At 33.5% G+C, this 12,213-nt stretch overlaps 2 protein-coding genes and 1 pseudogene across 2 annotated transcripts; 2 read left to right on the top strand and 1 right to left on the bottom strand.

Annotated features, from left to right (window-relative positions):
• Positions 1-257: 257 nt before the first annotated feature.
• Positions 258-6,762, top strand: LOC17894892 ((E,E)-geranyllinalool synthase). The gene is made up of 12 exons (XM_006300546.2): positions 258-666; positions 2,013-2,214; positions 2,303-2,529; positions 2,640-2,763; positions 2,857-2,975; positions 4,164-4,357; positions 4,452-4,567; positions 4,667-4,765; positions 4,909-5,124; positions 5,313-5,442; positions 5,662-5,907; positions 6,046-6,762. Exons 1-12 carry the CDS (start codon positions 297-299, stop codon positions 6,619-6,621), a joined length of 2,619 nt encoding a protein of 872 aa, XP_006300608.1. The 5' UTR covers positions 258-296; the 3' UTR covers positions 6,622-6,762.
• Positions 6,763-6,772: 10 nt separating this feature from the next.
• LOC17896022 (serine carboxypeptidase-like 32) lies at positions 6,773-11,403 on the bottom strand. The gene is made up of 10 exons (XM_006301438.2): positions 11,139-11,403; positions 10,904-11,011; positions 9,005-9,100; positions 8,601-8,693; positions 8,438-8,523; positions 7,774-8,055; positions 7,563-7,693; positions 7,377-7,472; positions 7,076-7,181; positions 6,773-6,972 (listed from the first exon to the last, which is right to left on the bottom strand). Exons 1-10 carry the CDS (start codon positions 11,395-11,397, stop codon positions 6,826-6,828), a joined length of 1,404 nt encoding a protein of 467 aa, XP_006301500.2. The 5' UTR covers positions 11,398-11,403; the 3' UTR covers positions 6,773-6,825.
• On the top strand, positions 9,235-10,709 carry LOC111831850 (annotated as a pseudogene).
• Positions 11,404-12,213: the final 810 nt, after the last annotated feature.

Here is a 12,213-nt window from a genome sequence, read left to right as displayed (position 1 = left end):
TGGAGATAGTATTTAGATAGTGACTCTCTCTGATCACATGGGGATACATGCATATTCGTTGTATACATTTATTGATAGGAAGACCTGATCTAGGAGTGGACCATTCGTATGATAGAGGAGTTGGCCATTAAAATATTCAAACTATAGATCCTACCACAGTTTTCACGTTGTTACATTTCAACTCAATCTGCATACTCGCTTCCTCTATATAACCACACGCAAATAAGTGACACACAATCTAAAAGACCATCCTCTAAACAAAAGAAAAAAAGAAAAAAAAAGTTAAGGAAAGTACAATGAAGTCCTCTTATGGTTCTTCTAATGATCTCCACGCTTTGGTCAATGAGACCAAAAGAGAAATTCAGTTGTCGAGCATTACTCTTGATCCTTACTCGTTTGTCTCTCCTTCGGCTTACGACACGGCTTGGTTATCCATGATCGAAGAAGACAACAACGTAGGTGACGATGATGAGCTTAAACCAATGTTCCAAGAGTGTCTAGATTGGATTATGTGCAACCAAAATGCCAGAGAAGGTTTCTGGGGAAACTCCGGTGGCTATACTCAGGTGGCTGACGCCGAAGAGGACATGTACATCCTCACTTCCACTCTTGCTTGTGTTGTAGCACTTCACAAATGGAACACTGGATGCTTTCATCTCCACAAAGGTGCGTAAAGACTTTGGCTGTATTTTTGTGGCTCTTTGACTATAAGCTTTCGTACATGCTAAACAGATCTCACTACGTAAGCAGAGCCCGACAAGGTTGGTCTACTGCGTAAGCATTTATCAAAAACGTACAATCTTATTACGTATGCATCATATATGCATGGCCCATGCGTACGTTATTCACGTGCAAATAATACAAAATAGGCTTTTGGTTTTTTATTCTAGCAAAACGCATATATCTATCTGTCGTTTATCACGTGTTTTTTTTTTTTTTGTATGCTCTTGTGAATTTGATAGAGTAATTGTTATCGTCGACAAACAAAAAAAAAAAAAAAAAAAAAAGAGTAATTGTGAACATACAACAAAGATAAGATAACATTATTATATTTTTTTTCTACACTTATGTTGCAAATTATAAACACACGCTAACAAACAGATATTTCTTTTCACAGATATGGTGTGTTTCCATTAACATTAGTTTAACACTGTTAACGAGTTTTGTTTAAAGTGATTAAGCTATATATATACCACGTAAGCAGTAATATCATCTATATATTTATTTTTAATGCTTACGTGGTAAATCATTTTTATTTTATTTGTAGTATCAAATTTCCCAAACATACTATTTTTTTTCTTATTCTTTTCAAACCAATTATCAAACATATATAACTATCTTCTAATATCTAAAGTTCTCAAATTTTGATATTTTAATAATTTCTTTAATATAAAAAATAATATTTTGGTTTCTTCCATATTCAATGCTTACAATTTTTTAATACACATTAAATTAAAATAAAATCATTCAGTTTAATATGATACAAAATTTTATCTTTTCTTTATTTGAAGATATACTTATATTAATTTATATATAAATAATTAGATATAAAAACTCTGAAACTTTTATGTTGTAACCAAAAAAAAAATACCTGAAAAACAATTCAGTTTTGAGATCGGTTTCTCGTTCAAGAAACGACACCAAAGAAAATCAAACCAAATTTCTAAAAATCCTGAATGAATAATAAATAAAAAAGATCTCAAAACCGATTCCTACCAAACCAAACCAAATATCCGAGTGGCCAGAATCTGGTAATTTGGATGACACTCTTATTAAATTTATATATATTATGTTTGAGTTTGAAAATTTATTACGAAACTAAATAAAACCACTATAAATTCTTGAAAAATAAATGCATATGTTTTCATTATTGATAACACTATATTAAAAAAAAAAAGATTAATATCTATCCGTGTATGTCAAAGATTCTCATTTGATTTCAGTTGACTTTATCTTATAAATGCTTCAATTTTTTACTAATAGTTTTACCAAAAAAAAAAAAAATTAACTAGGGAGAAGATATATCGAAAGAACTACGGAGATGATACTTGGGAAATATATCAACGAAAATGGATCTTGTCCTCGTTGGTTCGTTATCAAATTCACTGGAATCCTAGAGCTTGCTCAAAAACTTGGCTTACACTTTGTCTTCTCTAGTCGATGTATCGAAATGATCAAAGGAATGTTTTATCAACGCCAAGAGATTCTTAAAAGGTAAACGTTACATAAATCATATTCCAACTCTTTTTAATATACGTATATGTTTTTCTAATTCATTTTTCTTTTTGGTTTGGTTTTCTAGAGAAAAATTGGTTGATGATTGTAGCCATAAACCTTTACTAGCCTATCTAGAGGCATTGCCATCAAAATTATATGTTGAAAATGAAGACACCATCGTTAAGAGCCTCGACAGTATCGATGGCTCTTTGTTTCAATCGCCTTCCGCAACTGCATCAGCGTTTATGCTCACTCGTAACACAAAATGTCTAGCTTATCTTCAAAATCTCGTTCAGAAATGTCCTAATGGAGGTTAAATCAACATTCTTGATTTTTCAGAGCTATAAATAATTTAATTTGAATATTTTCTTAAATGTATATTTAATATTAATTAGTAAGCTATGTGTAATTTCTTGTCTCAGTGCCACAAAAGTACCCTCTCAATGAAGATCTCATAAAACTCTCCATGGTTAATCTAATCGAGAGCATTGGTTTAGGAGAGTTCTTCGGTAGCGAGATTGAACTTGTTCTTGGACAAATTTATAGGTGAGGGGAAAAATTATAGTAAACTTTCTTACTTTTCTTTAAATATATGAGGTGAGGCAAATTATAATCCTGTCTTTTCCATGTAATTTTAAGGCGCCGCGACAAGGAAGAAGATGTGGAGAAAAAGCCCATGAGTTACCTAACAGATCAATTGCATAAAGACTCTCTTGCATTTCAGATGTTGAGAATGCATGGTCGAGACATTTCACCTAGTAAGAAGTTCTAGTTTGCATATGTCTTCATTAATTATTTGCATTCTCTTTAAAACTCCATATCAAGTTCTTATTTAATTTTGTAACTCGATTTTAAAGATCAAACGGTAGTCTTTTCACGGCGGAACGAACTATAAACTGTAGTTCTTAAAGTTTATTATTCTACCAGAAAGCACTTCATTTTATAGACATTATGTTCTATATTTTTTATATTAAATATGTTATACCAAAAAACATATCAAACTATCCTCTTTAAAGTTTAATTTGGCAATAAAATTAAGGATTAATTGGAGAATTAGTACATTTTTGGAAAGAAATTTGTGAACTAGTACATATACTATTCATAATTAGGAAATTAGTCGGTAAACCCTACAATGTGAGATAGAGAAGGTGTGAGATAGAAAAAGAAAAGGAGAAAAAAATGACAAGGGGGGGGGGGCAATTGTTTTCGATTTGGTTTTTTGTTAATTTTTTGTTATTTTTTATATTTATTTTTTTGAATATTCTTACCCCATGAATCTAATAATTTACATATTCGATTTTGTGCTATTTTTCTCGTAAAACTTTTTTGATACACAAAAATCTATGTTTTTTTCTCTACAATTTGATATGTATTTTACTTAATAAATTTTAAATTTATTTCATATATATATATATATTTATTTGTACAGTTTAGCATGTGTACAGACCTATTTTGTACAATTTATTATGTGTACATATGTATTTTGTACAGTTTAGAATGTGTATAGACGTATCTGTACATTTAATTGGATGTACAGACGTATCCGTACAGTTTACTAATTGTACAGATGAATAAAAAAATATACATTTGTACCCGTACAACTATTATAGTATACCAAAATATGTATATTTACGTATATTTGTACAATAATACAGTGTACGGATGATATTAAGTAGTATTTTTATTATTGTACAAAAAAATATTTTTGTACATCCGTACACTTAGTAAAATGTACAGACACGTGTTCAATGGCATACTCGTAAATATTCTATTTATCTAAGTGCTTAAATGTCACTAAAATAGTAGTAAATAGTGGAAATGTATTAGTTTCCTAATTATAAATAGTGATTGTACTAGTTTTCTAATTATGTTTGAAAAATGTACTAGTTTTCCAACTCACCCTAAAATTAACCATTAACAAAAGAAAATATATTGCTATCTTGCAGGAAGGTTTTGCTGGTTCTTGAAGGATCAAGAAACTCGATATCATTTAGAAAGAAACATAGACTCTTTGTTGCCTGTAATCCTAAGTGTTTACAGAGCCACGGATCTTATGTTTCCGGGAGAGCATGAGCTTGAAGAAGCAAGAGAATATACTCGAAGTTTACTCGAGAAAAGTCGGTCCATCGATGACAAAATGGTACATGTGACTAATCACAATTAGTTGAAGTATTTTTAGTGATTAATACATGCATTGCTTAATAATCTAATAAGTAATAAATGATTATTTGCAGATTATGCATGAATTAAGTACTCCATGGATTGCTCGACTCAGACACCTTGATCATAGGATGTGTATTGAGGACAAGAACTCAAATGTCCTCTCAATCGAAAAAGCTTCCTTTCTAAGGTAGATACTATATATATATGGAATTGATCTATCTAATTTTAGATCCGATTAAAATAAGATAATTTTAAGGGGGATTGTTTATGTGATTTTTGGAAACAGGCTACATAGTTCATTTAGCGACAAACTAATTTATCTTGCTGCAAGAAACTTCGAGTTTCAACAAGCCAAATATCGACGCGAGCTGGAGGAATTGACAATGTAAGTAGACTTTACTTTACACTGCATAGTATTTGTGACAACTAAAAACCATCAGTATTGCAAAATGAACTCTAATCCATGAAATGAATATATATATATATATATATATATATATATAGTCTAACAATAGCGATTTGAGACAGGTGGGTAAAGAAATGGGGACTTAGTGATATTGGTTTCGGTAGAGAGAAGACAACATATTGTTACTTTGCAACTGTGACTTCGTTGCCCTATGAATATGGCATTAAACTTGGTAAGCTTGCAGCAAAGAGTGCCATCCTCATCACAATTGCCGATGATTTCTTTGATGAAGAAGGTTCTTTCAATGACTTGGAAGCTCTTACTAAAGCAGTCTTAAGGTAATTAAATTAATCAAAAATTTTGGTTATGCTGGCGTGTGATTAAATGATAGTTTTAAGTGAAAATGAGATAAATGCTAAAATTAAGGGTTATAACGTAATATAAATTATCATAATTTTACGTTGCGTCAGAAATTTAATAATTTTGATGATTCTTGATTGAATTATTGTTTACGTATAATTGATAGATGGGAAGGAGAGGAGCTTAATGGTTACGGCAAAATCATATTCGAAGCACTTGATGATATTGTAAGAGAAACTGCAGATACTTGTCGTAAGCGTTACGGAACGGACATAACTGTCCATCTTCGCAACATCGTATGTCTCTTTACTCGACCTGATTTATAAAAATTACAATTTGAAGAAGTTGACATATATTTTGTAGCAAGTTAGGATAGATTCACGTATTACCTACTTTAATGCATTGGATTTGTTATTTTTTTTTCTCAATTTCTTAAGAGTCAACTAAGGAATAATCATAAACCATGCAAGAACTATACAGTTTCCACATAACGATATATTTCCTTATGTATGTAGTGGGGTGAAACATTTGAGTCATGGCTACGTGAAGCTGAATGGTGTAAGAAGGGACACGCAGCGTCGATGGAAGAATATATTCGAAACGGGATGATCTCAATCGCAGCACACACACTTGCTCTTTCCATCTCATGTCTCATAGAACCTTGTTTCCCCCAAGACAAACTCAAACCCGGAAATTACGATAACATGACAACATTGCTCATGATCGTTCCAAGACTCTTGAATGATCTACAAAGTTATGAGGTGAAATCAAGTTTTTATTTTTATATTTGTTTTAGGGGTTAATTTATTGAAATTAAATTGAAGGGTGTTAATCAATCTCACAAGATACTAGCTCTTGTACTTAAAAGATCAAACTTGCCATGCAACATTGTTTTGCAGAAGGAACAAGGACAAAGGAAGATCAACTCCGTGATACTCCACATGAAGAATCATCCAGATCTCGAGATTGAGGACTCTATCGCTCATATCGAAAAGATAATCGATTTTAAAAGGAAAGAGTTACTGGAGCATGTACTAGTTGATGGACTAAGTGATTTACCAAAATCATGCAAACAGATTCATCTGTCTTGTTGTAAAGTCTTCGGGATGTTTTTTAACAAGAAGAACCGTTATGATTCGGACATGGAGATGCTTCAAGACATTAAGAAGGCTCTCTACGATCCTGTGAATGTTCATGAACAATCAGAGATTGAGCCTTTACCACTGATGGCACATGGTGATGACGTTATGATTCTTCCTTTGATTCTGAACAGCATACCAAATATCCTTGAATTGAAGAGGAATGAAGTATACGGGGAAATGAAAACCTCTATGTGCTTAAGAAGAAGCTATCATGTTCCTAAACGCGCCATGGCCTCACAGCTTGATGATCGACGTAAGCCTCTCAAGATTGTTGCCTCCCAGCGGAAACAGGCACCAATGATCCAACCAATATTCTCACTATGCTTCTACTAATTCATCTCTTTTCATTATATATTATGTATAGATTAATGGTGAAATATATTTACACCTATTACATGTAAAATAGTGTGTATGTGTGTGTGTGTGTGTAAACTGTTAAGGTATTTTAATTTTTGTTATAAGATCTATCTTAAAGCTGGTTAATTATTTCCTTATTATTATTTTCAATATAGTTTTCAATATAACTAGGCTTTCTCTCTATCGCGACAAAGGAGGATGAACTCCTTTGAGAAAGGCAGTGAAAAAGGCAAGAGATTCACCGGGTTTGAATGAAGGCACATCATGTCCTACTCCTTTGAATGTTGCAAACGTTAGACCTTCATATTCTTGAAACCATCCACTTACCTAACAATCATTAATACAAGCATTTCTGGTCACACTTCCAATATAACTCTTACAATATGATGAGGACATCAATTTGTAATTTTTTGAATGCGATCATTTTCACCTGTTTCTCGTGATACCATGGCCTCCAAGTCGTCTTGATGGGTAATTCCAATTTGTTTATGCAGTACCTTGTCCCAAGAACAGGAACTCTACCGTCCGTATCTCCGCTGAGCCAACACCAAGGAGAAGGAAAAAAAACATAAGAGAATGATCATAAATAATACAATATAGCTTAGAAAATATACGTTTTAATTAGCCGCATCCTCTTTGTATTATCTTGATAACTATTAAAATTATATTTCACATTACCAAAAAAAAAAACTATTAAAATTAGAAAAGAGAAATTTTAGAAGCAATTTTACCTGTAAACCCATATTCTTATTCCTCCAGCGATTAGTTTCTTATATATGGGCAAAACCGAGGGCTTTGAATCAGCCCAATTATCAAAAATATCATCGCTGTTTCACGCCAAACCAAATGGAGATTATAACTTAATTATATGTGAAAGTAATTTAAAGAGATAAGTAAATGAATAAGAGAAGTAGTACTTGCAAATGCTCCAGTTCTTAAGATGAATACCATCACTTGCATGAAGAGCTTTCTGAACATCTGCTCTGTTGAAGAACACTCTTGAGTAATCATCCAAACACGGGTCGTATCCACCCATCATCCTCGGCATCTATTGAGAGTTTCCAAGTAAGTTTTTGTCGTAACACACAATGTGACATATGTCTAGACGAGTAAATGAGTCTTAGTTACCATCTTGGAGTTGGCAAGATTAGTCTTGAATCCGGTCGAATTAAGCGTGGAGCTTTTAATACATGGAGGAGTGTAGAGACTGTACTGATCAATTTGGTGATATTGTTTAACTATTTCATCTACGCCTTCTTTGCATTCTCTAACATCCCAAGTAGTGTTACTACTGAAATTGCAAGTCCTGCTTATAACCCCATAGGTCTCGTCTGATATCACGGCATGGCTCCATGCATAATCCACATATCCTTTCCAATCTTCGGCATCCGATGTTTCAGGATTTCCAAGCTAACCACCGAGAGAAGAAAAATAAGAATATATCATCAAACTTTCAAGAATTTATATAAAAAACTTTACACATAATGTATTGAATATTATTATCCAGAATCTCACATTTGAAGTAAGATAACATATCAATAAATACAAGTATTTCGAACATTTTACGTTATTTTTATATTTTTTATGGGCATCAAAGGTATGAAAATGCAAATCTTACTAAACAAAAAAAAACACCAAAACCTTGAGCTATGATTTATATTGGTAAGAAACTGAATAATGTAAATTTGTTTATTTTTATAGTAAAACGTATTGAGATGTAAAATGTCCATAAACATCAATGAAACTTGGTGTCCATGTTTAAGTACATGTAGAGTAAAAGAAACGAACATACCAAAATTCCTTTAAGCTTGATGTGACGCGATGAGTTATCCTTGTTCTTGTCATAAACGACCTCTGCAAGCTCGGGTATGTACTTTCCTGCATGGTGTTTTTTATAAGATTAAAACCATAGACGATGATCATGTAATGTTTTTTTAGGTTAAATTAGTCTAAACCTGCATAGCTCTCTCCTGCTATGTAGAAATCGTTTCCTCTGTACGCTGGGAATCTCTCTAACCACTTTTGGATAAAGGCGTATGCGTCCCTTGCTGTTGAAAGTCGTGGCGTTCATGAAGACATGCCATAGTAATGTGTGATTAGGATTTGGTTGTATACCCTAAAAATAATGCAAATTTCTATCTATTTGACGTCAAAGATAAAAAAAAAATAGACAAACTATAGTATAATGTATAAATAATTACTAAAATTTACAAACCAAATCAAATAATTACTAAAATGTAGTAAAGGTAAATCAAATCATAAATACTAAAATATGTAAATATATAAGCTGTGCTCTTTTTAGGGATAACGCATAATTTAATCTATACATTAAACCATAAATATATACATACATACTTACCTGTAAAATCGTCGCCAATTTTTTTATAGTCAGTAGTTGTGTTTGAATAAGAAAACCCAACACCAACGGGAGATTCTAGAAACAAAATGTTGGCCTCTGCATCATCAAATTCAAATTCAAATTGAAACACATCTATTAACATGTATATAATTAAGAATCCCACACTGGAAAAGCAAATATATACAAACAAAAATCAAGAAAAACAAACACTGCAATAAGTATAGCAATACATTGTTTCTCTCCCAGCCACAGTTATCGAGAAACCCTCTTCAACCAAAGCTTCCGACGCCGGTGGAGGTGCTTATCGCCGGCGTCGGGATCTGACTCCTCCGATCAACATGTTCTGGTTTCTACTTACCTCGTCAATCATTTTAGTCCTTTTTGTATCTTTGCAAGCTTTGTTTCAACCCTCGCCAATCCTCTCTCCCCCACTGCTCTTTAACGACAACCAAGAAACCAACGACAGAGGTCGAAGTTGGGGTTCGGCGTTTGCCCTCCCAGTTTACCTTTTGCTCGTTCAACCTTCCACTCCCAGGTCCAGAGCTAATCCAATTACCCTAGAAGAAATCTCACACCGGACTTTGTTGATGACAGGAGGTATATCTCTTGGACCGTCAGATGTGCCATGTCCGGTGGAGACGTCGACGGCGCACGGCGAGTTTTTCTTATGGGCGACGCTTTCCAATTTTAGAAAGATTTCTCACCTTTGGAGTCCAGCCTCAGTTCCGCTCCATGGCCACCGTCTGCTTCCGCTGCTCTTCCCGCCGGAGTTTACCAGGCGCCGCTTCCACTTCACATCTTGGCCAGCAAAGGAGCAGCTAGGGTTTCCTTTATTGGGCCTTGTCTCCAATTTCGGTCCATTAGCCTATGAAAGGCCCAAGTCCATAAGCTCTTATCATGCTTCTAATGCTAATAAGCCCAGGTCTAGTTCTATAATTCCCTTGTTAAATCTACAACAATTTTTGTGTCGATTTTCTTATCTCTGTGGCCGAAGACTCCATGAGAGTGAAGGATTACCCTCATTGTTACGGTTTAACTTCTATCAATTTCAAATCCTGGTTTTAGTTTCTCTTATGGTTTTGTGGTATGTTTACAAAAGCCTGAAGTTTAACACAACCCTCTCCAACACCTCCACTGCCCCAATAAATCCCAATTCTCACCCATCGCCTCAAGGATTGAAGCTCGGATCTGTTCTCAGTTTTCACTGTCAAACCGGCTACACGCTTTGTGTGGAATTCCTTAACCTCCATGGCTACGTGCTTCATGTGAGGGAGGACCCACCTGCTCTGTTACGGTTTTGCATCAATCTTGTAAGTGTCCGGGTTATAGCTTCATCTAGAGTCTTGAGTTATGTTTCTATGAGTTTGATGGCCTTTGATCCATTGCTCCTAAACCTTCTCATGCTGGCGAGAAACCCAATTTGTGTCTCCTCCGTGGAACACTCTTTCAAAAGCTCGGATGCATTTGTTGCAAGAGCCCTCTATGACCATTTTTTGGTCGAGGATTTCGCGAAGCACGTCTTCAAGGTCGAATCCGCTATGGTCCCAAATGATTTTTCAAAGATTGTAAGCTTCTCAAAGTTGATCATCCTTTTGGAAAACTCATGGAACCTTTATCTTTATTTTCATTGTATTTTCTTTGATTCAAGCTGTTTGAACTTCCCTCTTTTGAGGTTTTAGATGAATGAAAGTTCTTGTTTGACCAAAAAAAAAAAAAAATACAAACAAAAATCATTTAATAATTTATTGGCATTTGAGATTAAAAGTGAAGTCCATAAACTTTGGCATATATGTAGTAGTTATCTATATAGTGATTGTAAGAAACATCATACCTTATATATATTGATTTAATGAGGAACTTAAACTATTTAGGGTATTCAGAAAATAAAATGTTGTATACCATGATTCCATGCGTATGGATTAAATTTAAGGCTGTTTCCTTTGTTATCCACAAGAAATGGACCAATTTCTTGTATTGCTCCGTAACCCACAGAAGAACATCCAGGGCCTATACTTCAGAAAAAAACAAAAAAACAACTCTAAGTCTCAACTAAACAAAGCACATTTTAAGAAAATTATCTTTGCAAATGAACATAACTATGTGTCCTTAGAAGCCAAATGTTGAGTTTGATTACCTCCATTGAGCCACAGCACTAGAGGCTTCTGATTCGGGAGACTCATAGCCTCGAAAAACCAATAAAACAAAGCCCTACCATTTTTTCTATCAACCGGGACATAACCGGCATAATGTCTGAAGTTCACACTAGATTGACCAGGCAAATCTGTAACGAGATCACGCATCGCGTCTTGGCTATCAGATGAAACAGACATGGAAAGAGTGCAAAGACATAGCGCAATCATCAAATTGTAAAAGTTCATTTTTGTATGACTCATTAGGGAGTGAGATGTGAGATTATGAAAAAGAGAGAACAAGAAATAATGAGGTGGTTGATAGATAAGGCTTGGATTTTCATCTAATTTATACGAAAAGATTGTGTGATTTGATTTTGTCTGTTGCCTTTGGTTTTTTAAGAAGGAAATTAACTTGTTGATAAAAAAAAAGGAAATTAACTTATTAGGTAGATATGGACGAATAGTCCTTTTGGGCAATGAATACATTAATTATCCTATAATAATGTTAGTCAACTATGTATTTAATTTTAAGAAACTAAATTTTCTAAACTAACTGTCCATTAAATATGAATCAAGATACATCATGTCATTGATTTCTCATTTTCCTTTTCAATTCGTATATTGAATGTTGTTGTCTTGTTGACAAGGAAAAAAAAAACATATTTAACTTACATATGTACATTGGTGAGAAATATTACAATCGTAAGTGGACAACTAAAAAAAAAAAAAAAATGTTGACTTCATCATATCGTATACTTCACTACTCAAGGATGAATTATCGATTTTTATCCAATATTTGGTATTTTATAGAGTCGTATATAAAAGATTTTTTTTTTTTAAAGAATAGAGTCATATATGAATATAAGGAAGTATATTATTACAATCATAAACGTGGTTGAAATAAGTTAATTGACACATGTAAGTTGTGCTAGCATTACATATGAGTTCAAAACTTACCCTACCGTGAACACGAAAAGGTAAAACATAAACTTGAATAGTGTAACATTAACATAACATATGATCTTCTTCTGAGTAAACTCATCCTTATTTTTCTATTCTGAATTTAGCCACAGTTTC

This window comes from Capsella rubella, unplaced genomic scaffold (genome assembly GCF_000375325.1).
Source record: "Capsella rubella cultivar Monte Gargano unplaced genomic scaffold, Caprub1_0 scaffold_2, whole genome shotgun sequence".
NCBI classification, from domain to species: Eukaryota; Viridiplantae; Streptophyta; class Magnoliopsida; order Brassicales; family Brassicaceae; genus Capsella; species Capsella rubella.
The sequence above is the reverse complement of the archived record's forward strand: the minus strand, read 5'-3'. Positions and strand labels throughout refer to the sequence as shown.

Excerpts from the sequence above, each read along its gene's own strand:
- LOC17894892 (XM_006300546.2), top strand. The coding sequence starts at position 297 with ATGAAGTCCTCTTATGGTTCTTCTAATGATCTCCACGCTTTGGTCAAT. Across the intron at positions 4,766-4,908 it reads GAGCTGGAGGAATTGACAAT|GTGGGTAAAGAAATGGGGAC; the intron begins GTAAGTAGACTT and ends GATTTGAGACAG. Across the intron at positions 5,908-6,045 it reads ATGATCTACAAAGTTATGAG|AAGGAACAAGGACAAAGGAA; the intron begins GTGAAATCAAGT and ends ATTGTTTTGCAG.
- LOC17896022 (XM_006301438.2), bottom strand. The coding sequence starts at position 11,397 with ATGAGTCATACAAAAATGAACTTTTACAATTTGATGATTGCGCTATGT. Across the intron at positions 8,694-9,004 it reads AATTGGCGACGATTTTACAG|CAAGGGACGCATACGCCTTT; the intron begins GTAAGTATGTAT and ends GACTTTCAACAG. Across the intron at positions 7,473-7,562 it reads AAGAACTGGAGCATTTGCAA|CGATGATATTTTTGATAATT; the intron begins GTACTACTTCTC and ends GGCGTGAAACAG.